The sequence below is a fragment of the Mixophyes fleayi genome, chromosome 9 (genome assembly GCF_038048845.1).
Source record: "Mixophyes fleayi isolate aMixFle1 chromosome 9, aMixFle1.hap1, whole genome shotgun sequence".
NCBI lineage: Eukaryota > Metazoa > Chordata > Amphibia > Anura > Limnodynastidae > Mixophyes > Mixophyes fleayi.
In genome coordinates this window covers 114,494,718-114,522,716 of record NC_134410.1, presented here as the reverse complement: position 1 = coordinate 114,522,716, position 27,999 = coordinate 114,494,718, and the positions used below count along the sequence as shown (strand labels likewise).

The window sequence follows — 27,999 nt, the reverse complement described above, 5'->3', positions numbered from 1 at the left end:
TTATCCAGGAAGGAGTAAGCCTGTAACGGACAAGTATCAGAGAATGATTTGACCCAATGGAACAATCTGGACATTCTGCAGAGAGAAATACAAGAGATTATTTCGCCTTTACCTTCTTAGCAGTAGCTTTGTTGGAGACGAGAGCAGTAAACAGCTGGAGGAGGGGGGCCAGTTGGTAGGGGAACATGCCACAAACGCTGTCCAGCAAGATTCCCAAGCCGGTTGTTGGCTCCTAGTGGTAGACAAGATAATTACATTACATCGGTTTTCACTACTCACATATATCCTGCAACAGCAATAAGCCATTATTGGGTAGCTTTAACAGTGGACTTTAGGGTAATAGTTCAGATGGTAATAGTTTATTGGAAGGCAATCCCCTACTCACCGTGTTCCAAAACAGGTCCGACAGGTTTGGAGCAGTCAGCACTTGACAAGCTGTATCAATAATATCCTGGGAGAATGAAGACAAATCAGTTTAAGTAACTAAAAAGATTCCAGAGCTCTATACAATGGATGGAGTATAACCAAGGATGACGGCATTGCTTAAGATAAAGTGACCCTGTGTTTCTGCCACAAATTAATCCAAAACAAAAATATAAAATGAAAACGATTATACAGACATTAAAAAAACAATCTCCATATTCAGCAGCTAAAAAATTTTAATTTGTAACTTACTGTTAACTTTATGCTGCCTCATGGGTGAAATAGAACATTTGCAAATACTGTTTAAACAATCTTGCTTCATGCAGCAAAAAAGTGTTAACTGATAAAGCAGACAACCGAGCACATATGTTTAAAAGGCAGTTTGCAACCCACTGAATCAGATGAAGAAAATGGCTAAAATGATAAAATAATATAAACCCTTTCCAGCATGTTTCTGTAGAACTCTCGATAAAAGACAGTGACTAGCATTAAATCCAGCGATCCCTCCTAGGCTTACCTGCTGTTTCCCCAGTGTATGTTCCTCCAGGGAAGTCAGGACAAAACACAGCAGGCTGTAGATACACACACAGGCCGTGCTGGTTGTACACTGCAACACAGACGTAGCGTAAGACACAGCATTAGCTCCACAAGGACAGTACCTCATTGATACAGGGTCGATAGGCAATGGATATTTCCAAACCAATCAAAGGGATCAAGTAAACAACTGACAACTACTTATACATTACATTTAATTAGATTAACAATGCTTGTCGTTTGCCCCAGCCTTGTCGTTATCATGTACAACTCAATTTGAATTATAAGTACAGTGTTGGCTAACCTGTGACACTCCAGGTGTTGTGAAACTACAAGCCCCAGCATGCTTTGCCAATATATAGCAGCTTATTGTTGGAAGGGTATGCTGGGACTTGTAGTTTCACAAACACCTGGAGTGTCGCAGGTTAACCAACACTGGTTTAGTACATTGGCTGAACTACAGATAAAAGTTATGACATATAGTAATATCACTGAACTGAAAACCAATGGACTGGTTAGAAACTGGACATACTTAGAATGTTGCCACGATGTGTTTTGGAAGGACAGGATAAGTAGAAATGGAAGGCTTCTTATTGGTAGGATACTTACATTATTCTCACCACTACCAAGGGCTTGAAGCATGCGTGTCAAATACTGGAAGACATGAAGCTGGATGGCGGCACTGCCCATTTTCCGGATGGTTGTGGCAGCTTCATCTGGGTTCAGCGTGTGCCGTAGCAGAGCCCAGGCTAGGAGGACAGGGGCATGGTGAGGGATATCACCGAAGGTCAATAAGATGTTGTCCATGTCCTATCGAATTGGGATTTGTGGAATGCAGTCAGGCATTGAGCAGCAGAAACATATTCATTTAAGTCACAGTGAGGAAGATTTTTACCTTGCAGATCTGTTGTTCATTGGTGAATGGGTGCTCAATTTCATCCTTGAAAGCACAATCCTGCAGAGAGTCCATGTCAATTCCTTCCAACAGGATGAGAACTTCAAAGTACCTTTAATACAAGAATTAGGAGAACTTCTTTACGGCGAGGACTGGGCTGAAGCCTGGACCAACCTAGCCAGCAGTTCAATTTGCATTACAATTTAAGAGAATGCATGCAAATTATTCTATTGATGGTACCTTGTGCAAACTAAATTACATAAAATGTTCCCTTCCTCTTCAGATAGGTGTTGGAAGGGCTGTTCGTTCACAAGCTCCGTTTCACATATTTGGTGGGAATGCCTGAAGATTTGTGGCATTTGGGCGTCAATTAAAAGCCTAATTTTTTTGAATACTCCAATTGACATCCTGCATAGCAGGTGACTGGAGATTCCCCTCCTCACCCCCCTATAAAAATTTAAAATCGAATATTGGCATGTGCGTCTGTTGTCATTGCCTATAACTCTCTCCTTGGACTTCATCCTCAAACCCGGCCCCCTAGGTACTTCATCCGCAAACCCGGCCCCCTAGGTACTTCATCCGCAAACCCGGCCCCCTAGGTACTTCATCCGCAAACCCGGCCCCCTAGGTACTTCATCCGCAAACCCGGCCCCCTAGGTACTTCATCCGCAAACCCGGCCCCCTAGGTACTTCATCCTCAAACCCGGCCCCCTAGGTACTTCATCCTCAAACCCGGCCCCCTAGGTCAACAGCAAAGTGTTTTTCGGATATCTGGTGGGAACAATTAAAGAGAGAGCACTCCGCCAGTCAACTAATACTCGATGTAGACAAAGTTGATCAACAGCTCCTATCTGGTTTTTGTTTGTGGGGCCGAAAGTGACACACAAGTCATCTATTATACACACCCCCATTTAAAAAAACACCTTACATACACAAAGTGTATGCTTTTAGAACTTCAATTATCATAGCAATCATGGAAACTAGACATCACATAATGCAAGGGCTTATTACAATTTATTCACAAACGCTCACCCGATTCGGTCTATTAAAGGGTCCAAACTTTGCTCCAGCAAGTGACGATTTTGTTGCCTGCGCCCAAAGCCTTGCTCCTTGAACAGCCTGGTGAGTACCAAGAGGTTGGCGGGGGAGATGGTGAAGTAGGCATAGTACAGGAAGATGATCTCTAGCAGCATGGCCTGCTCCCGGAGACAATGCATGAACCAGCGGGACACTTGGCGCTCAGTCTATGCACAGACAGAACACAATGGGAGAAATTAATTATCTACACGCACAGAATTACAGCTTGCACAAAGCTGCTCATGTCATAGAACGGTTTCGCTGTCTTCTGAAAGGTCTAGGACTACTCAAAGTCAGCTCACCAATCTAAAAAACTAAAACATTACCATGAAACGCTTTTTGTACTGGAGAGTTGTTCTGACAATCTAGACTGCACTGCTGCTGTATCTAGCTGCAAAATAGCAGCTCTCCTTAATATTCAGGAATGACAATGAGACACATTTTCTTCAATCAAGAGTTAATGCAGAGGTTTTATTCTCTGTAGCAGTTCACACAGAAGCAAAAGTGTAAATAGGACACACAATGCTCCTCCTTTATGCCACTCTTATGTACGACCAGTTATATTGCTTCACAAAAATGCATCAAAAAGGAATAAACCTATTACTATAGAAAACAAATCATTCAACGTAGAACGCAAAGATAAAGAAAAGGCTATAGATAAATAACAGATTAAATTAAATTAAAAGCCTGCGACACCAGTGAAAATGAATGAAAACCGGACATAAAATAATAAGTCAATAAATGATGAAACAAACATGACAAAAGGTAGAAGAGAATGTCCGTTCGTTCAACAAACAAGGATGAAGTAAAACACATAGTTGTAACAGAAAGCTGTAGAAATAAAGCCCATGACATACCATAAGGCTGCCGTGTGTCTCCCACGTTGGAGCGTCTTCTTTGCAGAGATTCTCAAACTGCTTGCGATATTTTTCAATTAAATTCTCTTGTTGCAGCATATCCATGCAATCGTTGAACTCTTTCTGAAAGGGACAAGTCATAACACCGTTCGTAAAACCCATTACTGAATTTCTGCATGACAGTCACCCGGAGGTGGAAAAAACCTTTATTACTGAATCGTACACAACTTCCAACAAGAAAAACCTTTTTTTTTCTATTAAGCCGTCTCCTGTGCTATAACAGCTAGGAAAGTATATTAAGGTAATACAATAAAATTAATTTACAATCATTCAATATACTCATAATTTTAAACACAGCGGGGGGTGAAAACACCCACCCACCCATGCAACGGAGTACAATTTTAAATTAAGAGCATGGTCCAGGTTGATTGACATGCAAGATAGTGCATTAACCTGGATTGGTTAAAGGGACAGGGGTCTGGTCTACACACTGTCAACATGTGTATGTTATCTGTCTATTTAAAGGGCAGACATGCTCTATGCAAAGCATGTATAACATCTACTACCTCGAAGTGGGTGTTGTGTGTAACATCTGTTTTAAGAGCTATTTCTGATCAAATAACATGGTTATTTCTAAAGGCACCACTCTATTCCCACAAGACGCATATACCTGCTACACCCCTGTAAGCTACAGATTAAAGCGGACACTCGTCCATCCCCCAGCTGTCCTGAGGGCTGCCTTCACTATAAACAGAGATGTTTCTCTGGGCAGAGGACCTATTCACATCCCCGGTGTGCCTTGGCTTCCATCTATACAAATCCTACACACAGACCAAGCATCTACATCTAGTCACATCTGCAAGGAGAGACAGGGTAAATAACTCTATACCTTGTATGGGTACTTTTCATCTTGGAAATAGGTCAGCAAGTGAAGAACACAGCGCAGCATACACATTCTTTCTTCATGGTAATAGTCTGCCATCTTGTAGAGACGAGAGATGACAAATAAAGTTATTTCATCAACAAATCAAGGATTTCCAATACATTCTTGCGGAAAACTGGGTGCCTGTAAACCCTCAGCAGGAGACCAGTAATTACTGGGGAGATATGAAGGCCATATGGAAAATCTGGATTAATGACGTCACTGTAAAAACACTGTGCAATCCAAACACGCTGTATTGAGCCACCATTAATTATTAGTTGTCATTTAAATGTTAATGATGGATATGGATAAAAATAAAATGGGACAAACCTTTAGCAGCAATGCCTGACTCTGCCTCTCATCCTGTGCTACCAGCTGAAAAGAAGAGGGGAGAGCTGTAAAAATCAACGTGTGCGATCTATTCAATGTTGCAGCGGAATAAATGTCTGACCTTTATAGAGTCTTGAGTGCCTCTGTAATCATCCTGGAGATAGCATTGCAGCAGCTGCACGCTCTGCTCTTCATCTAGACCCTGCGTCAATTAAGAACACAGAAGAGTTGCTGGAATATCCACAGAAAACACCCAGTGCCCTTCTCCCCTACACCGAGCCCAAGAATCATCTCACCAGAAACTTGCTGATTCGTAGCCCAAGCTCCTTCAATGCTGGATTTAAACTCTTGTTGGCTTTCACCTTGTCTGCGGAGCTTGCGCTGCAAGAAGGATAGAAGGCGATCAGAAGAGGCGCCGTTGTGCATTATTCTTTTACACTGATCTCTCATAAAAAGGCAATTACTACGGGTTTCCAATGCAAACAGGATCTTACACTTTTGCAACAAAATTAAAGACACTGAGTTTCAAATCAGGGTTTCCAACATAGTACAGCGATTGCACTTAACCCCAAAGTTATTGCTTCTACACAAACTGCATACAGTTAGCATCTAAACACAGTAGTGTCTATGGGGGCAGCGTTGCACAATAATATGAATACACTGAGTACTGGTAAAATGCACGTAATTGATAAAAGCACCATTGCTCTTTTTGTCGAGAAATAATTTATAATTGAAAATTATTTCTCGACAAAAAGAACAATTGTTTCTTTTGTCAACGGTAAGCTTGTACATATCATTAATGTTTAATCCTGATGACAATGCTAATGTATTTTAAGTTACTATTAAGACTCTGAATGAATGTACCTGGGAGGTTTGTAGAATGTCAGTCCCTGAAGGAATCTGTCTCCATACTGATCAAGCTCTGCCTTGATCTGCATCTGAAAATAAAGTATATTACAGCTGGATGACGCCATAAAAAAAACAGAACTTCATTTAAATCCCCTCCATTCAAAATGATCTAAATATAAGCAATATATATATATATTTAATGCCTTCCCTTATGTGTCATATTTTCAGTACAAATATTAAGACTCATCCTAATAATTAAGACAATGGTTACTTAATTGCAGGTTACTTCATTTAAGAGAAGGAAGGAGAACAAGATCTGGCAATCAGTATGAATGAATGGAATAGCTGCTCTTGACGACGGGGAAGTACCCTAAATCACAGACGCAGGTGTCAATCATTGGCCAGGACAGTTATTTAATTGACAGATATATGTTCATTGTATCGTTTCTAAGAGGTGATTGATTAAGGTCAGATCATCTTATCATATCATTTTCTGCTTCTCCGGGATGTCCTCAGTTTAATGCAAAGTTCATACAGCCAACTGGTTACTTACGGGGTCTCTCATAGTTGTTCGGCCAAGTAGAATGGTCCATAGCATCCGGCTGCTTCTATAAGCAAACACAAAACGGGACGTGAGTTTTATAGAGGTGCCGAAAATGTGTTTCTAAGCTGGCTACAACATTTCAGCAGCTGACTGATGGCTGCACGTACATCTAGTAACAAACATAGCATTCCTTAGCTATGATGAAACCTTGGACAAGCAGTGATTTATAAGAACACCACAATCAGTGCTCAACACACCCGGGCACCAAACAACTACTGAAAATAGGCAACTGTGAAAGAATGCTATCGAAAAAGCACTATCCCGAACCTGGGTCCCAGTAATATAGAAATACAGAACTGCAGCACAAAAAAAATCACGGAAATTATATATTGGTATTAGTACCTACACTCGGACAACAATAATTTAAAAAGTAGGATCAAAATTATTTAATAGTAAAATCAAAAAACAAGATATATAAATAAAACCACTCCAATGATTACATTAAAATGTATTTCCTATAAGTCCTTCTATGCATTTGTTCTCAAAAAAAGCAACAGCTTTGGGGCTTTAATAATAAAGGAGTTTGCTAGTCTGTGAACATAGCATAAATGGTCTTTCCTTTGTGCCTTATTAAGCTTCGAACATCATAGCCGTGATTTTGAAAGCTTAGAAAGAAACCATCCCGGTGTTCAGCAGCATGAATGGGAGACGTTGTTAACTGTGGAACACACAGGGAATGCACAGAGCAGGTAAAGATACTGCTAAGGTCCAACGCGTTTCATCTCTCAATAGACTTCTTTTAGCGGATAATATCAGGAGATAATAGCAGTCTGTTCATCCTCCTTACTGAAGGACACATGAGAGGGTTCAATCTATACCATATTGTAGTAAATACTTTCCCAACATTTTTTACAGAATGAAAACATTAGTAAAATAAGTAACATCCTGAGCAGGATGTTTTTCTAAAATTCTTTTACATTTTTTCATTGCTGTATTGTTATATTGTGTGATGACATTTATCACTTTACTTTGCCCCCCCCCCCTTTCATCAGATCTCATTAACAGAAAAGTAAATCTTTCCTGTTAATATTGCAGTTTTTCTAAAAGCCATTTAACACCACATTAGTCTCATTTTTTCTTTATTTCTTGAAATTTCTCAACCAGGTCCAAACTCTCTTTGTTATAGTTTGTTAATTCTGAGTAATTTCTTTTCATTCTTTTACATTGCCTTCCTGAAATGTTATCAAGCCATTTCTTATAGTAGTGACAAAAATATAAAAAAAGTAATTTCTTATACTGGTTATCACAATGAAAAATGTATAATCTACTAGTTTCTGGAAGGTCTTAATGTTCATTTCATTGTTTCAATAAAAAGTTCCCCAAAAAAATGTGACTCTTACTGAGAACTCAAGGTTAAAACTGTATTTAAATACATAATAAAATGTTGTAAAGCTTTATAGGCACCTCCTTATATATCTCAAAAAGTGGATGAGACAATTTGCATAGGTGTTACTAGCCCAATTAATAAATAATAAGACAAAGCTGGGTGCAAAACTAGTGCCCATAGCGGTACCTTAGATTTGCCTATAAAAAACACACCTCCTAACTAAAACCGAGAAGTAAATTGATACCATTATACAATATGTTTGTACCAACTAAACTTGGTACTGGAATACAGACCCTCACTTCAAAAATTAATAGGCATTATATGATATTACCTATACATTTTTATGCAATCACTGATTCAGAATATATTAATAGGTTTCATTCTGTTTTGACTTGGTGAAGCCTTGATATTGGTTTTGGATTTCTCATAAGGAACTTTGCAGTTGTCCCCATGTTTTTTGTCATTTTTTTTTATACCAAATTATCGATAATCATTCTACCTATTTTACTAATGAAAATATTTTTTATTCTGTACCAGAGTGAAAAAAGAGAATATATTTACTATGATATGGTGCAGATAAAACCCTCCAACATTTCCTTTAAAAAGAAGGACAGCTATTAACAGCTGGTAAAAGTCTTTGGCACTTCGGTATATCTGTAGATAGGAAGTCTTTGACAACTTTGTGTGTTCCATATAAGTGCTACAGAGCTCGTCGGCTCCAAATCAAGCTGCTTACAACCAGAGATATTACTAACACACCATTTCTGTGCTCTTGAATTCTGTATTGCTACATGCATTAATTCATAATAAGTGCATAACTCATTGCATCTACCACAAACCACAAGAGCTTGAATTTTATCAAGCAGCTGCAGAGTGCTATGAAGCAATCAGCAATTTTGAGTGCACTGTAAACCACGAGAGAGAGACAGCTTGAGTAATACTATAGATGAAGCCAAATATTCCTCCAAAGCTTGATGTTTAAAAGCGGAGCTGGCTCAAGTCTTCTAAAAAGGTTCTCATTTCCATGGAATGGTGCATAATAGATTTATGCCAATAAATTACATTTTGAATATGGAGCATAAATGACTACATTAATTACAATTAATATACACAGACTAACACACATATGAATTATTTTTACTTGCATTTGATTTACTGCAAACAACCACACAAAATATGGAAGAAAAAGATGTCAGTCCTTTGGGACCACTAGGACAGGACTACAAACCCCAGGACCACCTCTACATTTCATGCATTCGCAGAAATACAGGAACCCCAGTCATTATTGCATCCTCTTAATGTAAAGACGGATGCAGATCTGAGATGTGAGCTCACTGATCAGAAAAACGGAACCTGTCCAGCCCTTCTCAATGGTGCTGAATACAGCTTCTCCAGTCAAAGATTTTGGGACCCACCATGTGCAACACGGTGGGCATAGGTATTAAGAAAAGAGGTTAGAAGTGGACAACCCCTTCAAACAAGCAAAGTCAATTAAATTGTACCATCCATACAGTTATAAAAATATATAAACAGTTTTGTATGTATATATATATATATATATATATATATATATATATATATATATATATATATATATATATATATATATAAAACAATAAACTAAAATAATGTCCACCTCCCAATCAGGGACACAGGAATCTCAGGGTCCGATGCTGCGAGCTCACCCATGTGGTGTATATTCATGGATATGCCCTCAGCTAGAAATGCAGTCTAGAATATTGTGACTGTGTGGACCAATAGGAAGCTAATCATCAGTGCAGTCACTCCCCTCCCCCTTCCCCGCCCATAACCTGGCTCAGGGGGGTCCATGGATTGGTGGGTGGGGCTGGAGCTCCAAACCCCTCCCACCATAATTGTCACTGCCGAACCCCAGGATAACATGTTATTTAGTACCCTGCCAAACTTACTCAGCTCCACTGCTCTCAGTGACACTAAGCTAAAACTAATTGGCTAGCATCATGTATGGAGGTACAGCTAACAGTGCTAGTAAATTTGCTTGCATTGTAATTTAGTACAGTTCCATTGCTTGCTCCCTTTCTAAACAAAGAACAAGATGTATTAGTCTGTATTTAGTTCCAGTGTTGCTAAATAAATAGTCACCTATAATAATGTGGCAAATTGATGATTTATTAAGGGTATATCACTTACCCCTATCACTATTTACATATCTACCTAATTTACATAACAAGAAAGGATTTCCAGAATGTATAAGTTTACCATATGATCTTTAACTATATCTGGCTGCTAGATATATTTTAATTATTTTATATAAATATATATTATTTACTATGTATTGATATTTTTAGCAGCACAATAGTCTGGAGAGCTGATGGCTTTGCTAAAGATTAAATTGTTTTACACCAATGTCTTTTCTCAATATTGATGTTTGTTTGTAGCACAATAATAAAAATATTTGAAACTCCTTGTGACTTTATTTGAAATTATGTTGTTTTACAAGGATGTTTTCTCTCCTTAGAAATATCTCTGCAATACAATAATACAATGTTATTTTAAAACTCCTTGGTCTGTCTCATTATTTTCTATATAATATATCTTAAGCCAATGGAAATCTTATTTGTTTCTTATCTCCCACAATTTGATAGCTTCTCACTAGGGAGTTAATAATCATCATCCTCATCATGTTATTCATATAGCGCCACTATTTCCGCAGCGCTGTACAGAGAACTCATTCACATCAATCCCTGCCCCATTGGAGCTTACAGTCTAAATTCCCTAACACACACAGACAGCCAATAGTATGTTTTTGGAGAGTGGGAGGAAACCGGAGCACCCGGAGGAAACCCACGCAAACACGGGGAGAGCATACGAACGATACACAGATAAGGCCATGGTCGGGAATCGAACTCATGACCCCAGTGCTGTGAGGCAGAAGTGCTAACCACTAGGCCACTGTGTTGCCCAAGTTTTCTTGTTTCCACATTAGATTCTTCTAATCATATTAAATAACATATTTCTTTATTAGATGTCACTTTATAACGTTTTGCTGTTGTTATCGCCATTAATAAAATAGTTATGTAAACTTGCTCTTCTCCTAATGAACACTATATAGTGCTCTGCCAACCTACTAGTTTATTGTGCCTATAAAGGGACTGTTGTAAAGTGTTGGACATTGTTTTAATCTAAGCAGCCTACCTGCACAGTAACAACCTTACAGGCCACTTTTCCTTCTGTGTGTTATCTTTATACAAACTTTGTCCCTCAAATTGATACACATATTTCTAATTCGAGAACAAAGAGGATTCCTCTGATGAACATTTTAAATGTATCAAGCTGAGAGTTTTCTGGCGGGTTTGAAAAGTGGAGATGTTCCTATAGCAACCAATCAGATTCTAGCTGTCATTTTGCAGAATGCACTAAATAAATGATAGCTAGAATCTGATTGGATTTTCAAACCCGCCGGAAAACTCTCAGCTTGATACATTTACCCCCAGGTGTCAAAGAACTCTGTCTTTATTCCCCAGCAACAAATGAATGACACTGGAGAGAATCCCTGATGTTGAGCATGAGGCCCAATTTCTAGTTAAATTATATGAAATAAATACAATACGACAAAAGAGAAAAAATGTCTTAGTAGAGGAGTTAGTCTTTAAAGGTATATTAAATAACACAATGCTATTTTGTGTTCCGAACCAATCTACAAGAGAATGCAGCCTACAAATTCACTAGGACAGTGTTGGCTAACATGTGACACTCCAGGTGTTGTGAAACTACAAGTCCCAGCATACCTTTCCAGCGATAAGCTGCTATATATTGGCAAAGCATTCTGGAACTTGTAGTTTCACAACACCTGGAGTGTCACAGGTTAGCCAACACTCACTAGGAGATCGTGGCTCACTAACAATGGTCATGATGTACCTCAACGATGAAAGTTTAATCGAATATCAAACAGGTCACCTCACAACATACAACTTCCGCTATGCATAGATGACAGGTGCTCTACACAATGTGTAACACACATATGCTATTATTAACGAATATCTGATAATTAGGTTGTGGTTTACAACGCATCTGGGATACCTGTACCATTTTTATTAATATCGTTTAATATATTTATTTGATCTCAATGCAAAACAGAAGTAGAAAATCTTAAGGAGGACTGGGACACAAGTTCACTTCCAGTTCATACAGAGATAACCCTAAGCGTTGTCACACACAGGCTGATCTTGCGATTTAACCCTCTATTATTGTTCAATTTTGCGTCACAGTGGCGACTTGTGAAACCGGACAAGAACGGGCCTTTCAGTCCCTGAGGCCAGGGAGCCGAATCACTGCAGTTAGCTAGTGAGGTCAGAAAATGACGGCACACACACAGGCTGATAGGGCTCTCACCGTACAATTACATTTTCCACCATGGCATATAGTCACCCTATGTATGTATATTATTGTATGTAAATGAAAAAAGTGTATTAAGGTACTGATTACTGAGGAAGAATACCTACAGCATGTTTGTGCATTTGGTCTAAGCCCAGGTAGGGGAATGGCATTACTTTCATGCCCACATTGTTTTGATTTGAGTGTCCACATTCCTGTCTAAGAAAAGACTAACAGAGGAAACTGTTCCAACAATGAACCATGCAGTTGTTTGGGAATCACAGATTACGGTAAATTATGTTTACTTCTATGTTTTAGGTAATGCATCAATCTCTGTGGCCAGAACTACAGCTTATTTCCTTAATATGAAATATTTCTGTGTTCTAAATTATGCTATTGCGTGACTAGAAGTCATGGATAACCACTAGAGAAATGAACTGCCCATTAGCATAAAGTTGCTGGTCCTTTAAAATCTAGTCCTGATTGGCTGGCTCAGTACAGTCTACCTCCTCTCTCAGATTGGCAACCATGCTCAAACATCTACTAGGGTGGGTGCGGTATTTCAAATTCATATTTGAACTTATGGCAGGGGTGGACACTGGTTGTGGCTCTACAGTCATGGCCAAAAATTTTGAGAATGACAGAAATTATTTTTCACGAAGTCTGCTTTTTATGATGGCAATTTACATATACTCTAGAATGTCATGAAGAGTGATCAGATGAATTGCAATTTTTGCCATGACAATGAACTTTATCCCAAAAATAACATTTCAACTGCATTTCAGCCCTGCCATAAAAGGACCAGCTGACTACACAGGCAAGGATATTACTGCTAGTAAAACTGCACCTAAATCAACCAATTATTGGATCATCAATAACTTCAAGGAGAGAGGTTCAATAGTTATGAAGAAGTCTTCAGGGCACCCGAGAACGTCCAGCAAGCGCCAGGACTGTCTCCTAAAGTTGATTTAGCTGCGGGATCGGGGCACCACCAGTGCAGAGCTTGTTCAGGAATGGCAGCAGGCAGGTGAGTGCATCTGCATGAACAGTGAGGCGAACACTTTTGGAGGATGGCCTGGTGTCAAAAAAGCCCGCAAAGAAGCCACTTCTCTCCAGGAAAAACATCAGGGACAGACTGATATTCTGAAAAAAAGGTACAGGGATTGGACTGCTGAGGACCGGGGTAAAGTTTAACGCTACCATCAGTTCTGTGTCATGCCAACAGTATAGCATCCTGAGACCATTCATGTGTGGGGTTGCTTCTCAGCCAAGGGAGTGGGCTCACTCACAATTTTGCCTAAAAACACAGCCATGAATAAAGAATGGACATTAAAACATCAACTTGTGGCCAATCCTCAACAGGCGGTGGACAAACAAAAACCCACAAATTATGACAATCTCCAAGCATTTATTAGGCAAGAATGGGCGGCCATCAGTCAGTATGTGGCCCAGAAGTTGATTGACAGCATGCCAGGGTGAATTGCAGGTCTTCAAAAAGAAGGGTCAACGCTGCAAATATTGACTCTTTGCATAAACTTTATGTAATTGTCAATAAAAGCCTTTGACACTTATGAAATGCTTGTAATTTTACTTCCATATACCATAGCAACATCTGACAAAACGGTCTAAAATCACTGAAGCAGCAAACTTTGTGAAAACCAATACTTGTGTCAATCTCAAAACTTTTGGCCATGACTGCATATAAAGAGCACATGTTGCTGTATTCTATGTGTACATTCTTGTATTTTAACTACGTGTATCACCACTACCACATAGTGATGTGTAACAGTCCTTGCAAGAGCTATATGCGCAGTAAACACAGGCATATTATCTGCTGTAGTCCTGCGACCTTAAGATAAGACCTGACACTCTAACCAGCTCCCGGGCTGTCCTGTGTTGAACACAGCTCTCTAAGTCAATGTTCTGCCTGCTTCCCTGCAGTCCTGATTACAAGGAATCAGCCATAGCTACCAAAGAAGTGCTGCAGCAGCTATACCACCACCCAGAAGTAAGCAGTTCCAGGTGACAGCGAGAGAGTCTGGTGGTGGCAGCTTCTACTCTCCTACAACTGGTGCGCAGAGCCATCTTAACGCATGGGCACGCTGGGCAGTTGCCTGGGGGCCCCCATGAGCATAGGGGCACCACAGGCTTGCCAACTTTTCAGTATATTATGTCCGGAGATTTATTCAAAACCTTCACACCCTCATTATTAAAACATTTAAATAGACTGATCACTTTAGCATCAGCTGTTATCTGTACAAGAGATCTTCCTGTTGCAAATACCTATCTCCGTCTGTATGATTTAGCAACGGAGTACCATTTTTATGTTGAATTTCTTGTTTTTCAACTTCAATGCTCATGTTATATTGACCAAACGTTTGTGTGGATTAATCCCTGCTGTACAGCATTTTTTTTTAATGTTTAAACACTGATTTTGTTGGAGGTACCAATAAATATAAGCTTAATTTAATCGATAATTTACATGTTTATTCCTGCGAGTGGTTGTTTAGGTAGGGCCCCAGTGCACTGCTTTACCCAGGCGTCTATAATGCTGTTAAGACAGCCCTGCTGATGCGGAGTTGGCATTCCTAGACAGCGAGTCTCTGGTGGTGGAGTAACCCCAGTAGAAGTGGTCAGTAATGGCAGGTTATTGACGGTAAAGGAACCCAAAGACAAATTGTTAAAGCCACGGACAGACAATGAGAGGACAGGGTGGCAGAAAGAGCCAATCCTTTCAACTATGCATTTAGGTGCAAAATTCACACTGAACACTGCAAACCAATCAGCATTTAGCAAACGGTTTAGTACTTGTTAGACAATGAAAGAAAGTCTCTGGATTGCAACGGTTTAATGCAAAATTTGGACCTAAATATGAGATTAGAAGAGGAGTCCTCCTGAGTCATTTATGATTTTGTAAAATCAAGCAAAGTGTCATGAAGTAGATTGAGGTAGAAAGGGTAGATCACCTGCAGAAACACTTTTTCAAAACTCCATCAAGAAGGTAAGAAAACAACTATTTATTCTGTTACACTACATATGCATAGCATGTGACATCTGTCAAAAATGATTCCTCACTTAAAGCCCTCCAAAATCTTTTGAATTTCAGGCCTTCCCACAGAGCAGGGATATTTCCTTTAAATGGAGAATTGCAACCAAAAGGCATCCTCCAAATTGCTGCAGGAGTTTTGCTTCTCGCTGCTCCAAACCCCATACTATTCACAATGGAACCGATCCATAATAATGCAAGTTTTTCATTAGATCGCAGTAACCAATTGTGATTTCTGGAGGCAGTCCCGGGTTTTAAAGATTTGTTCCAGATTATAAATTCTGAAAAACTGCTTTTCCATCATTAATTTCTGTTCTTGTTCGGTAAGGTTTATACAATTTATATATTTTTTACAGAAAACTATATAAAATGCAAGACAAATACACACTGATCACTCTTAATAGCCCAATTATATTTGTGATCCAGTGGCCACATGTCTGTGTAGATTAGAATGTGAATGATGTGTTTAATTTAAGTACTACTCCACACTAGACATAGCAGCAGAGTTCCCCCTGAAATCACGTTCAAAACTGATAAATGGACAGAAAATTGAACCACCTCTGCTCAGATGTAAGCCCCTGGCTGAGGAAGGGTCTCAAGAAGCCCTATACCTTACATTTTGGCAGGCTGTAGCCAAGTTTAAGCATTTATGGCTATCCAGCACTGTTCCCTTTAAATTGATAAATGCAAATTGTTAGATAAACATAATGCAGGGTTGAAAGCTGCTGCTCAATGATGCTGTTCTCCTTTAATGAATTGATTAAATGTTTTTGGCCTAGTGGTTAGCACTTCTGCCTCACAGCACTGGGGTTATGAGTTTGATTCCCGATCATGGTCTTATCTGTGTGGAGTTTGTATGTTCTCCCTGTGTTTGCGTGGGTTTCCTCTGGGTGCTCCGGTTTCCTCCCACACTAGGTTAATTGGCTGCTATCAAAAGTGACCCTAGTCTTTCCCTCTCTGTCTCTCTGTGTGTGTGTTAGGGAATCTAAGCTCCAATGGGGCAGGGACTGATGTGAATGAGTTCTCTGTACAGCGCTGCGGAATTAGTGGCGCTATATAAATAAATGATGATGATGTTTCACTATTCTGTTTCCCTGATCAAACCACTTAAAAAAAGTAAAAGGTAACAGTGCTCTCCAGCAATTGTGCAACTAAAAGTCCCAGCATGCTCTCACTGACAGGACAAGATGGGTCTTATCCCAAAACCACTTGAAAGATACAGGTACCACCCCCCCCACCTGTGCCTCTCAGCAGCTGCTAAATTACAAGCAAAAGAAAACAGGGAGCATCATAATTTATCTATATAGCACCACCAATTCCACAGCGCTGTACAAAGACTATGTCATCCACAAGTTAGGACTTGTAATTTAGCACAGTGAGAGCCAGGACTAGTGACATGCAGCTGTCAGCACCTATGAATAACTCTGCAGGTGCAATACAGATAAATTCCCCCTAATGGCACCCAGCTCTGCAGACATGCTGACGTCATCACCCCCATTGCATTTTGGGAATTGTAGTTTAATAAAGTCACCCATAGAGAGAGCCAGGGCTGAAACACTGGGACTTGTAGTTCTCCAGAGCTGCCTACTAGGAGAGTCTGGGGTGCAGACACGGGACATGCTGGAGGTGTAGTACAATAAAGTTGAACCTGTCCCTCCCACCCTGCCTGAACCAGGGAGCCCGTTCCCGCCCTTCTCCATTTAAACATAGACCGGTCCCGCCGTCTCTCCTCTACCACCTGCCCCTCTTCCTCTCTACCGCCGTTACCTCTGCTCCAGGCCCCCGTCAGCCGCCATCTTCACTCCCCCCAGCGCACACGTGACGAGACCCCAGCGGCGTCACGTGGCCGCCACTAGTAAGAGGCGAATTCGCCGCTACCGGAAGTCGACTGCCCCGCTGTGTCGTCACTTCCTGTCAAGTGACGGGGGACAAAGATGGCGCTGTCCAAGGTAAAGGTGTAGCTGAGTATGTGATGTGTGTCCGAGGGGATGTGCTCGTCATACTGTTCTGACACTGCTGGATAAATGAGGGCGCGGTAGTAGGTGCTTATTGGGAACTGAATGTGGTTCCTTTCAGTTCTGTCCCATTGTGGTGCCAAGACATCCTCCATCATGGCCAGCGCCCTAGGGTCATACTACCATTGGGTTATCACTCACATGGCATTTATAATAAGGGTAGGCAACCAGCTGCTGTGGAGCTAAAAACCCCAGCACACACTTACAGCCAGTGACTTGTTCCACATCAGCTGGAGAGCCACAGGCTGCCTGCCTCTACACTAGTGTCACTACTACATAGCATGCTGGGACTTGTAGTTTCACAGCAGCTGCTGAAGAGCCACAGGCTGCCTACCTCTACACTAGTCATGGCCACATAGCATCTGGGGACTTGTAGTTCCACAACAGCTGCTGGTGAGCCACAGGCAGCCTGCCTCTACACTAGTGTCACGGCCACATAGCATGCTGAGACTTGTAGTTCCACAGCAGCTGGAGAGCCACAGACTGCCTACCTCTACACTAGTGTCACGGCCACATAGCATCTGGGGACTTTGAGTTCCACAACAGCTGCTGGGGAGCCACAGGCTGCCTACCTCTACATTAGTATCACTGCTACATAGCATGCTGGGACTTGTAATTCCACATCTGCTGGAGAGCCACAGCTGCTTACCTCTACACTAGTGTCATGGCCACATAGCATTTTGGGACTTGTTGTTCCACAGCAGCTGGAGAGCCACAGACAGCCTAGCTCTACACTACAGTCTTTTAGAGAAATTTAATGTTATTGTATTTTTCAAAAAATATGGTGCTTGGCCATGAGTGGACAAAATAATGTAGAGTTCAGGAGGCAGTCCATTAGATGTAAGAGCCAGCGAAGCTATACAATCATTGGCATCCATAGAAATAACTCCAAAAAGTTAAGCACCAGCAGTCATTTATTTTAGGAACATTGGCTACCTGGCTTCTAGAATTTGTCCAGCCCTGTTCTTGGCACATTTCAATTTTTGTTTTGTCATTTACAATATAACATTATTTACTTAACAAATAAAATATCTTTTAGGAATGATCAGACGAGGCGTGTGCAGGGAATATGCAAAGCACAGACTCTATTTTTGCACACATAACATTGAAGCACAAGTAACGGCATCAAAGGAGAGGAACCACCTGAATCCCGAAAAGCTGCCATCATGGTAAATAAGCGATTATTGGGAGAGTCTCTAGTGGTGTTCTGCATTGTCCTCAGCGTTCATGCTGTAGTGTGGGATCGCTTTTCCTGGTGTATTGTGGCCTTGGCTGTGCAGGCTTTTTATGTACAGCACAAATGGGACCGATTATTACAGTCGAGTGGAGCAGTATTTCAGTATCGGTCTTCTGCCAACAGTGGACTTCTGCCAGCCAGTATGATTATTCCCCTGCTTGGCATCGTGTTGAGAGAGAGGTGCAAAGCTTCTGGCAATGTCTACTTTGAAAGGTATGGAGTAGTTGTATCTGCCACGGGAATGGCATTAGCATCCTTCCTCTCAATCATTGCACTGGGCATTACAAAACCTGTACCGAAAAACACCTGTATAGTGTCTGGAGCTGCTGGCTGCGCTATCCTCTACACCATGAAAAATTCTCTGGCGGTGTCAGAAGTCATTGAAGTTCTGGAGGTGCTCCTCATCTTTGTATACCTTAGCATGATCCTTTTGTACCTGCTACCACGCTGCTTCACTCCTGGGGAAGCTTTAATTGTTCTTGGTGGGCTCAGCTTTGTTCTTAACCAGCTTATCAAACGATCTCTGAACGTGGTGGGTGGCAGAGGAGATCCAGCCGATTACCTTCTGCTGGTGACACTGGTGGCTTTGGTCCTGCTGGGGATGATCTTTTCTGCCTTGTTCTTTTTTATGGACTCTTCTACTTGGACCTCTGCCTTATTTTTTTACATGATGACTGCCGTCTTAGGGCTAGGGATCTTCGTGCCATGGCTACAGTACCTCATCAAGAGACACCCACTCTTCTGGCTGGTGGAGTTTTTGCTGCAGAGCAAATCACGTCTATATCTTATAGGCTTCTGGACATTCCTTGCTCTGTCAGCTTGTGTGGTGGTTCTGTACCACAATTCCAAAAGGACCACAGACTCTAAGAAACATGAAGTCTCCACAGTAACCCGCAAGTACTTTCACTTTCTAGCAGTGGCCACTTACATTCCTGGACTTCTATGTGACCCCGAACTACTCTTTGTGTCGTCTGTGGTCTGCTTGGCGGTTTTTGTGTTACTGGAATATGTTCGATACTTCCGCATTAAACCGTTCGGACAGACATTACGGAACCTGCTGACACTCTTCTTGGACGAGAGGGACAGTGGTCCTCTAATTTTAACGCATATTTACCTTCTTCTGGGGATGTCATTACCAATCTGGCTATTTCCAAGGGTCTGTGCTGCTTCACTTTCCGGCCCTGCTACATTGCTTCCCTACTGTGGGGTGCTGGCAGTGGGAGTGGGGGACACCATAGCATCTGTTTGTGGTAGTACTTTGGGGGAGATCAAATGGCCCGGTACCAAAAAGACATTTGAAGGGACAATGATGTCTATATTTGCTCAGATTATTGCAGTAGCCCTTATTCTTATTTTTGACAGCAATGTGATCATGAATAGTAGCTATATGTGGATAGTTGGGTCCATCTCATTGGTTGCACTGTTAGAAGCTTTTACTACCCAAATAGACAACTTGATTCTACCACTTTACATGCAGATCCTACTGATGGTCTGAGGAGGGACCCAGAACTGTCTTGTCCTTGGGAGGTTTTTGGGTGCTGATGTGGAGGGGAATATGATGTGATAATCAGATGATACAGCCGCTTTAATGGTGACCAGACATTGAACAAGTTTCCATCTCTCTTCACCTAGATGTTCTGCAGATGGATCGAATTATTCCTTTCTTTTAAAAGGGTAACTATAGCCAGATTACATCTAGCTTCTGTATGAAAGAGTCTATTGTGACATATGTGAAACCTAGAGTAGCATTCAGCCAAGATACCGAGGGGGAGGGGGGCAAATACTGTGATTTTTGTTAGGAATTGTAAACTTTTATATATGTTTGATGTTATAACACATGTCTACCTATAGGAATAGATGTATTTATATGATATAGTTTTCATTTGATGAAACTACTCAATATTCTGGGCCAAATTCACCAGTAGACAGCCTAGGCTGGCACCCTTTGGCACCTGATCCCTGCAAACTGCCCAGCAGTAGTCTATGCCCATTTTATAAATTACCAGTAGTCTGTCTTATTTTTCTGTTCCAATCAGTTTGCCTGTAAACACCTTTTATGTCACAATCCCAATTTGCCCAATTACTTGCAGACACTTGTGAACGAAGATCTTCATTTTTGACTACAGTATTATCAACCTTGTGACTTAATCAGAATGTAAGAAAAATTAGTTACATGTTAAATTGGACTCAGGGAAGATCTGCTTATTTTTGCTGTCTGCTTTTTTATTTATCATTAACATTTTTTAACATTTAAAAAAAGTATTTATAGTTCCATACAAGGTACCAAGTAGTAAAGAACACCATAAGTTCTCTGCAGATTTATAAAATCCGAAGGAAAAACAACAAATTGTGAAATAAATGTGCGCTCTATACAGCTTGTTTGTGGTTCTATGATGTCAGGAACATTGTAATAAGATCAGATTTCGCTCACAACAGTGTGCATTTATTGGTTGTGGTATGAACATATTGGAGACTTTAAAAAAATCATTTCTTTATGGACAAGGTTACATAAGCTTCATCCTAAGTTCATGCAGATGAGGACGCTTCTGGACTCATGTAATGCTCATCAATGTCTCTTCTCATGTATATAAGGATGGAAAGGGTAGTTCTGGGCTTGGTTGCAGCCTATAGAAAACAATAAATGATGTAATATGTATACATTTCCTTTAGCTGTATTTGCAAACACAAGATTAGATGTACATTAGAAGTTGTACACCTTGGGGAAAGCCCTTTCTTTAATCACTCTACCTAAAACCCCAAGTAAATGTTTGGTTTAGGTCACTGTACTATTTCCCGACATCAATGATCTGACAGTCATGTTGTTTCACAGCAGCAAGGGAAACCAGATCCAGCGGCAGAGAACTAGACTCTGCAGCTAATTTAAATGGCTGTGGCTCTCCAGGTGTTGTGAAACTACAAGTCCCAACATGCCCTTCCAGCTATTGGCGGGCTATCTACTGGCAAAGCATGCTGGGGGTTGTAGTTTCACAACATCTGGAGAGCCACAGGTTGGCCAGGCTTGGTGTAGTGAACCAGAGAAGTGACTGGACAGGATGCATCACCATCAAGTCAGGTGCCCCAGAAATAGTGTGGTCAGACAACAGCTATCTGGTAATAATGATTCCCCCCCACGCCCCCAGTGTTAAAATGGGGGACAGCTATTATAGAATGGGGCACAGGCCTTAAATTTAGAAGACTCATCAGAATATATTTGTCCTCTTCTATTGTGTAACAAATAATGGATGGTAGTTGAACATTCCGTTTTATTACAGACATTGTAAATAGTTTGATTATGCACATTTTCTTTGTACTGTTATTACGGGTTAGATTCCTCTGCATGCACAGCTATAGCAACAGTGACCCCTACAGGCTATCAAGTTTCTGTCTTACATCCTGCACACAAAAATATGTAAAAATGAAATGTACTTTGTATGCCCTCCAAAATTGCAAACATATTTTCACCTCACAGCCTTTGATATAGAAGTTGTTAGAAAATATATATTAAATAATGTGCAACCCACTGAAAATGATACGGACATTAGTCCCAAAGATCCTTACCAGTTCTCAGGGCTCCAGGTGGTGCCTTCTGACTCCATAATGTGGAAGGAGTAAGCGTGGCGAGACTTTGACGATACGTTCAGCTCACTTTTGTGGACAACCTCACCATGGATGAGAACAAGGCCTCCTATAGTCGTAAGCAACCATATAAACTTTATCATAAATAGGCAGCAAAGGATTCTGGGTAGTGACACTACAATCACACTTTTACTGAAATATGAGACTGATATGTGCTTCCCTTAATGACCCTATATAGTGATGTAGTAAATTTGGTAAGGCACCTTGAGGAACTGGGGCTGGCACAAATTGATCATCTTCGTAGCTCCGCTCTTTTCCAATGAACTCTGTGCACGGGATTGTGCCAGGTGGTGCACGCACCATACGGCGGGAGATTCCAGCTGTTCAGAAGGGAAGGTGTGACATTAGCAAAAACAGGTCAACAAGACAATCTATTACAACAAAGACTAATAATCTATATATATATATATATAACTGTGCAGACAGCCAGCCTAACGGTCTGATTTTGTGTCCTACCAACTCCTTAAAAGGGTGTTTAGTTTTACTTTCATTGTCATTTTGTGGGTTGACCTAATATTCGTAAAAATTCAATCCACTTGGAACCAGTGACGGCACTGCGGCACTTTCTGCCCAGGCAGTCATTTGCACTGATCGCTAGTGAATAGATGACTTGTACAGCCTGAACTAAGGGCAATTATAGTGCAGAATTTCTTTAAAGATGCCTCTGTATTGTCATTTCATGGAGGTCTGTCCCTGGGTATGCCCTGACATTACCTTGAAAGTAATCCCGGTTATGTGGGTATGCAGAGCGATCTGCTCCAATTCCTGAATGATTGTAGGTATTTGCTGAAAGGTGGTATGTAATTCTCACACACACATTTATTTTGGCATTTGTTGACATTAGCAGCTTGTGTGGGCTGAAGATCATTTGGCTCTGAAAGTCACATGAGATTAGTGTCAATCAGGAGCTGTCAGACTCGCTGCAGTTTGCTGATTACCAGATTGGCCAGACCATAAGTGGCAATTCAGCACTTGCTTTGAAAATCTCAGTAATATTGGCGCTACTAAGTGTGTTCGGCCAACAACCGCACACACTAGCCAATCAAGGTCATCCTAAAATCTGATTTTCAGTTTGCCCGTTTACACTAATACCAATTAGGCGTTAGTCGGGATAGCTGGTCATTATGCATCAATTTGAGGCCAGTTTGGACTAAAATGGCTGTTAAATGAAATTTTGCATCAGTGTATTAGGAGCACATTAGTGGCTAAGGATAGAGAGGAAGTCTTCCCTCTTTATACCGCTATTATCGCTCACTTGTCATACAGTGATTGTGTCATTCTCTGACCAATCACTGAAACACTGTGCTGGAGGACGATTTAAAGGCTGTCTCACACTAGAGTTCAATTATGGAAAGGTGGCTTTCTGCCTTATGGGGGGAGCACAGTAAATACATGGGCCCACTCTCTTCTACCCACAGACACATGCAGACTCTTCTTTTGCCAGATCATTGAACACATGTTCACGACCGGTCACACACTCGCTTCTACAGTCAACTAAAGAGTTGCGATAGCACATACAGTTTCCCACTTATGCCTACAGTCGCAAACTCGTTGAGCTGTACTCCTGCTTGCAGGGCTGTCTGTGGTACTCTCTCCCTAGTCATTGACCCTGTTTATGGTCCGGTCTCCCCACTTGTTACATGCAGTGTTCAGCTGCCTCTAGTGATGCACATCTAGATGGAGACCATACTCCTGCAGATACTGTGGTGCCTGGATCTTGGTGCTGCAGTAGACCAGGCCTTTCAGTTCCTGTACGGTGCAGTTGTTGTTCATGTTCTCAGGTTGTCTGCTCCATGTGATATGCTGGCACAAGAGAGAGGCGATATCTAATATGTTTGGGTTATCAGGAGCACGTGCACCACTAAAAAGTTTCCTGCATCGTGCAGGAAGTGAACGGCCTGGCATTCACTGAGGAGCCACATTGGATTCTGAAATCATTTATAGGGTTGCTGGAGGTATTGGGCATTATATGCTGGTATTTCTTCCTTGTGTGGATTGGTAAAAGGTTAAAGATCATGCAGGGGAGGAAGTTCTGGTGGAAGCTGGATGTGGAGGGGGGGGGGTGGCTATGGTTCCTGGGGGACACGGATTAATGGTGTCTGTAGCTAGATGGGGCTAAGAGATGCTTCTCTTTTAATTTAGAGCAAATCTCTCCCCTTCCCCCTTTATTTCGTATCTTGACTTGCCATTTGGCTCTCCCTTGTGTTGTGTTCTGCAGGGTCTCACTTGCTACATATCAAAAATATTAATATAGGTTAACTGGTCTCCTGAAAGAACATATCAAACAAAACCGTAAGTTATATGCTATGAACAGGCAATTGGTGAGCAATATAGTGTGTACGTCTATGCCAGTGTTGGCTAACCTGTGGCACTCCAGGTGTTTGTGAAACTACAAGTCCCAGCATACCCTTCCAGCAATAAGCTGCTATATATTGGCAAAGCATGCTGGGGCTTGTAGTTTCACAACACCTGGAGTGTCACAGGTTAGCCAACACTGCTCCTCTTATCTTACCGCGGTGAGAACCTGGAATGAACCACAGGCAGCCGTTTTCCTCAGTAGCATCTTCAACAGCTATCCAGAACCCTGTGACCCTGCCGAGCGGTTGGGTGTGCAGGAACGTGGCATCTTGGTGTGGTGTTACTGGGACAGAAATATAGCAGCAGTGATTAATGTGTGGGTAGACGTTACAAGATACATTTACAAGATAAAACATATGCACATTGATGTTCCCAGTGTTGGCACCTTTTTATTGACACGAGATCATTATGAACAAGAAAATATGGCAGGACCATCTAATTAGGACCAGTGATGGTGTTGGTACAGCCCACAGCTATCATATTTGGGTTTTTTTCTAAATCGGGATAGGCTAGGTAGTCTTGGTACAATAATATGTTAGAAGCAGCTTTATAACAGGAAATGGTTTGTACTTCAATTAACAGAACATTTTACATCTTGCAATGCATTATGGATAATATTGCATTGTATTAAAGCAGCTCCAAGTTGTTTTGGCTAGAGGCACCATTTGGGTGGTATAGTGGTTAGCATTGCTGCCTCACATCACTGGGGCCCATAGGTTTAAGCCTGAGCGGGGCATTATTCGTGTCTGTAGACTCTATGATATTCCTGGGGGCTCAACAATGCAAATTGGGTCATTAAGACCCGCCTCCACCCTGGGTTCAGAATTATGGGAGCTTTCCTGCCATTCCTGGAGAGCAGACAACTATACTGAAACTATAATGAAGAAAATGGCCTTTATATTTTGACATTTTGGCATGAAATAGAAGTAATTCAGTATGGCATGACTCTATGTGAATAATATGACAAAAGAAGACACTGGCCTATGGTCTGTTCATTCTCCTACAATGGTGAGCGACCCTCCAGTCCTGTGTGTATGATAGGTGGAGAAGCATTAGTCAGATATCTTACCTTCTCCTCCAATGTTTGGTTGCTGTAAAACACAGAGATAATAGCAGTAATGAGTATGTCTATGAAACCTTGCCGTCAGCACATACTTAACTACAGTAAGTCCATATCTTATAGGTTTTATGTTAAGAAAACCACATACATGACCCTTCTCTAAGGGGGGGCCCTAACCTCTGGGCCCTGTAGACTCTGCACCCACAATAGTTACCCCTCTTGATAGGGAAACCCATGCTACTGGCTGTATTAAATCTGGGGCTGTTGGAGGACTTTATGGAGGGGTGAGGGAGATACTGCCCGAGTACTTATTAACACATCGTTTTACGATGCAGTTTAGGTTTTTTTCCCAACTACCACACATTGCATGCAAAGAGCAGTTTGATACATCCAGCAGCTTGTGTTTAAGAAACACATCTTCAACAGATTTTCTTGTTCAATCAGACCATTTTTGGTGGGATTGAATGATAGTTGGAAACTGTGTAGTTGGAATGTAAAAATGGTATTCGAAATGGGTCAGCTGGGATGGAAATTTTTGCCTGTCCCTTGTCGTGAAACAATCGTATTAAAGCACGTTTGAGTTCATTGTTTAATTTAGTACAAATAGTCTCATATGCATATCAATATGTATTGTGTGTGACAAACATTGTATCTGAACAAAAGATCTGCCAAAAATGTGATTGCTGTGTACGGTGGAACTAGTGAAAGATTGATCTGCTTCATGGTCAGACACTTGGGGAAGGGGAGGGATATTTACTAAACTGCGGGTTTGAAAAAGTGGAGCTGTTGTCTCTAACAACCAATCAGATTCTAGCTGTCAATGTACTAAATAAATGATTACTAGAATCTGATTGGTTGCTATCGGCAACATCTCCACTTCTTCAAACCCGCAGTTTAGTAAATATACCCTTGGATCCTGTTCGTAGATCTGCAGACCTTCCCTCCCGTATGGAAGTTCTACTAATCCCACTGCTGAAAGCCCTGAAGCAATAGGTTTGCTTAGCAGAGATCCGAGAATTTAATGTGTCTCTTTTAACTAATAAAAATATAAAATGCTTATTTTAAATTTACATGCAATAATATTCATCTCCAATATAAAAGACTATTCAAACAATGCATACTATTGGCATTACCTTAAATATGTACATGCTCTGTACCACTACTGGCTTCACGAGACCCAGCCGACAACCCACTTCCTATATAAATAAACAGATGTATGTGAAATTAATTGAAAGCCAACCCTATATATTCATTTTTTGTTACTTCTTATTCCCAACTGACAAGAAGATGATTTTCCCTTTGTTAAGAAAGTTTCTGGTGGTCAAATAAGTAAATATTAAAGTTGTTTCTAAAGCCTTGTACACACAGATGTTCATTTAAAGTGATTACATGCGTTCTGAAACCTGTTAGATGTGCGTTGAATCTGACAGTCCAAGAAATAATGCAAGAGACTGGACCTGTACACAAGTACGATGTTCCCTGCAGCGTTCATATCGATTAATGCTCTGTAAAATACAATGGATATCTAGGGCTACACTCCTTAAAGTCATTATGCTGCAGGGAAGCTTTGACGTCGGGTAATGAACGTTCTATAAAGACAATGGGGTCTATTTACTAAATTGCGGGTTTGAAGAAGTGGAGATGTTGACTATAGCAACCAATCAGATCCTAGCTATCATTTATTTAGTACATTCTACAAAATGACAGGTAGAATCTGATTGGTTGCTATAGGCAACATCTCCACTCTTCAAACCCGCAGTTTAGTAAATATACCCCAATGTGTGTCTGCACAGGAACTATGACTGCTTTAAAAGCGCTAGCATTCACAGAGCCATCTCATATCACCCTTACTGCTGCAGAGAATCTGAATAAGTGCTTCATTTCATCCATAAGGCAGCAGAATCATGAATGCAATTATTTACAGATCATCTTTTTATCAGTTGAGGAATATAAATAAAATAAAAAACATGTAAAACTTATCATTTAGCACAGCTGTTAATAAGAACGTGGCCACCACAGTCTGGCTGCTCACCTGTATTTGGGGCGAGTGTGTAACTCTTTTAAATATCGGAACATGAGCATGTAAAGCTGAAGAAAACAAATAAATATATTATTATTGTTTGTTTATAAGGCGTCAAAAAAAGGTCTTCAGTGCCGTAAACGAGACTTACAGTGGTTTATAATACACAGAATACGTCTCTATTGTACACACGTCTTGCACACTTGCTGGTAAGTGTGAGGATGGATAACAAACCATTGATTTGGTGGAGATGAAGATTTATTGTGTACCTGTTACCTTCACACAGGAAAGTGGCCATTTAGTAACCAGTATGTATGAGAATCCTGATTCATTAAAGAACGTTAAGCAAAAGTAAGTAAGGCAAAACCATGTTGCATTGGGGGGGGGAGGTAAATTTAAAATGTGATGGCAGACTTATAGTTGGGGTAGAGCATGTCCTAGATCAACTTTACATTT

General features: G+C 40.9%; 3 protein-coding genes across 5 annotated transcripts in view; 1 reads left to right on the top strand and 2 right to left on the bottom strand.

Annotated features, from left to right (window-relative positions):
* NUP188 (nucleoporin 188) overlaps nucleotides 1-17,099 on the bottom strand; it is a 37,196-nt gene extending 20,097 nt beyond the window's left edge. The window contains exons 1-15 of one of the 2 annotated variants that reach the window (XM_075185032.1): nucleotides 16,985-17,099; nucleotides 6,441-6,495; nucleotides 5,903-5,976; nucleotides 5,335-5,419; nucleotides 5,160-5,240; nucleotides 5,039-5,083; nucleotides 4,676-4,768; nucleotides 3,787-3,909; nucleotides 2,885-3,096; nucleotides 1,853-1,964; nucleotides 1,567-1,767; nucleotides 941-1,030; nucleotides 386-451; nucleotides 113-232; nucleotides 1-20 (exon numbers count right to left, since the gene is read on the bottom strand). The exon at nucleotides 1-20 is cut by the window's left edge and continues 107 nt beyond it. In XM_075185032.1, coding sequence (XP_075041133.1) covers nucleotides 1-20; nucleotides 113-232; nucleotides 386-451; nucleotides 941-1,030; nucleotides 1,567-1,767; nucleotides 1,853-1,964; nucleotides 2,885-3,096; nucleotides 3,787-3,909; nucleotides 4,676-4,768; nucleotides 5,039-5,083; nucleotides 5,160-5,240; nucleotides 5,335-5,419; nucleotides 5,903-5,976; nucleotides 6,441-6,495; nucleotides 16,985-17,013 — 1,406 coding nt within the window. In that variant the 5' untranslated portion in view covers nucleotides 17,014-17,099. The remainder of the gene's footprint in view (nucleotides 21-112; nucleotides 233-385; nucleotides 452-940; nucleotides 1,031-1,566; nucleotides 1,768-1,852; nucleotides 1,965-2,884; nucleotides 3,097-3,786; nucleotides 3,910-4,675; nucleotides 4,769-5,038; nucleotides 5,084-5,159; nucleotides 5,241-5,334; nucleotides 5,420-5,902; nucleotides 5,977-6,440; nucleotides 6,496-16,984) is intronic. The other variant, XM_075185031.1, reaches the window with a different exon arrangement.
* DOLK (dolichol kinase) lies at nucleotides 17,078-20,843 on the top strand. 2 transcript variants are annotated; one of them, XM_075185054.1, is made up of 2 exons: nucleotides 17,078-17,166; nucleotides 18,272-20,843. In XM_075185054.1, the coding sequence occupies exon 2, from the start codon at nucleotides 18,399-18,401 to the stop codon at nucleotides 19,962-19,964; it is 1,566 nt and encodes a 521-aa protein (XP_075041155.1). In that variant the 5' UTR covers nucleotides 17,078-17,166; nucleotides 18,272-18,398; the 3' UTR covers nucleotides 19,965-20,843. The 2 variants fall into 2 exon arrangements, with proteins under 2 accessions (XP_075041155.1, XP_075041156.1); XM_075185055.1 differs by lacking the exon at nucleotides 17,078-17,166 and adding an exon at nucleotides 17,199-17,259.
* Nucleotides 20,844-20,940: 97 nt separating this feature from the next.
* Nucleotides 20,941-27,999, bottom strand: part of PHYHD1 (phytanoyl-CoA dioxygenase domain containing 1) — a 276,211-nt gene continuing 269,152 nt past the window's right edge. Inside the window, exons 6-12 of the mRNA XM_075185070.1 lie at nucleotides 27,556-27,611; nucleotides 26,657-26,719; nucleotides 25,533-25,554; nucleotides 24,618-24,746; nucleotides 22,309-22,425; nucleotides 22,028-22,154; nucleotides 20,941-21,094 (exon numbers count right to left, since the gene is read on the bottom strand). Coding sequence (XP_075041171.1) covers nucleotides 21,049-21,094; nucleotides 22,028-22,154; nucleotides 22,309-22,425; nucleotides 24,618-24,746; nucleotides 25,533-25,554; nucleotides 26,657-26,719; nucleotides 27,556-27,611 — 560 coding nt within the window. The 3' untranslated portion in view covers nucleotides 20,941-21,048. The remainder of the gene's footprint in view (nucleotides 21,095-22,027; nucleotides 22,155-22,308; nucleotides 22,426-24,617; nucleotides 24,747-25,532; nucleotides 25,555-26,656; nucleotides 26,720-27,555; nucleotides 27,612-27,999) is intronic.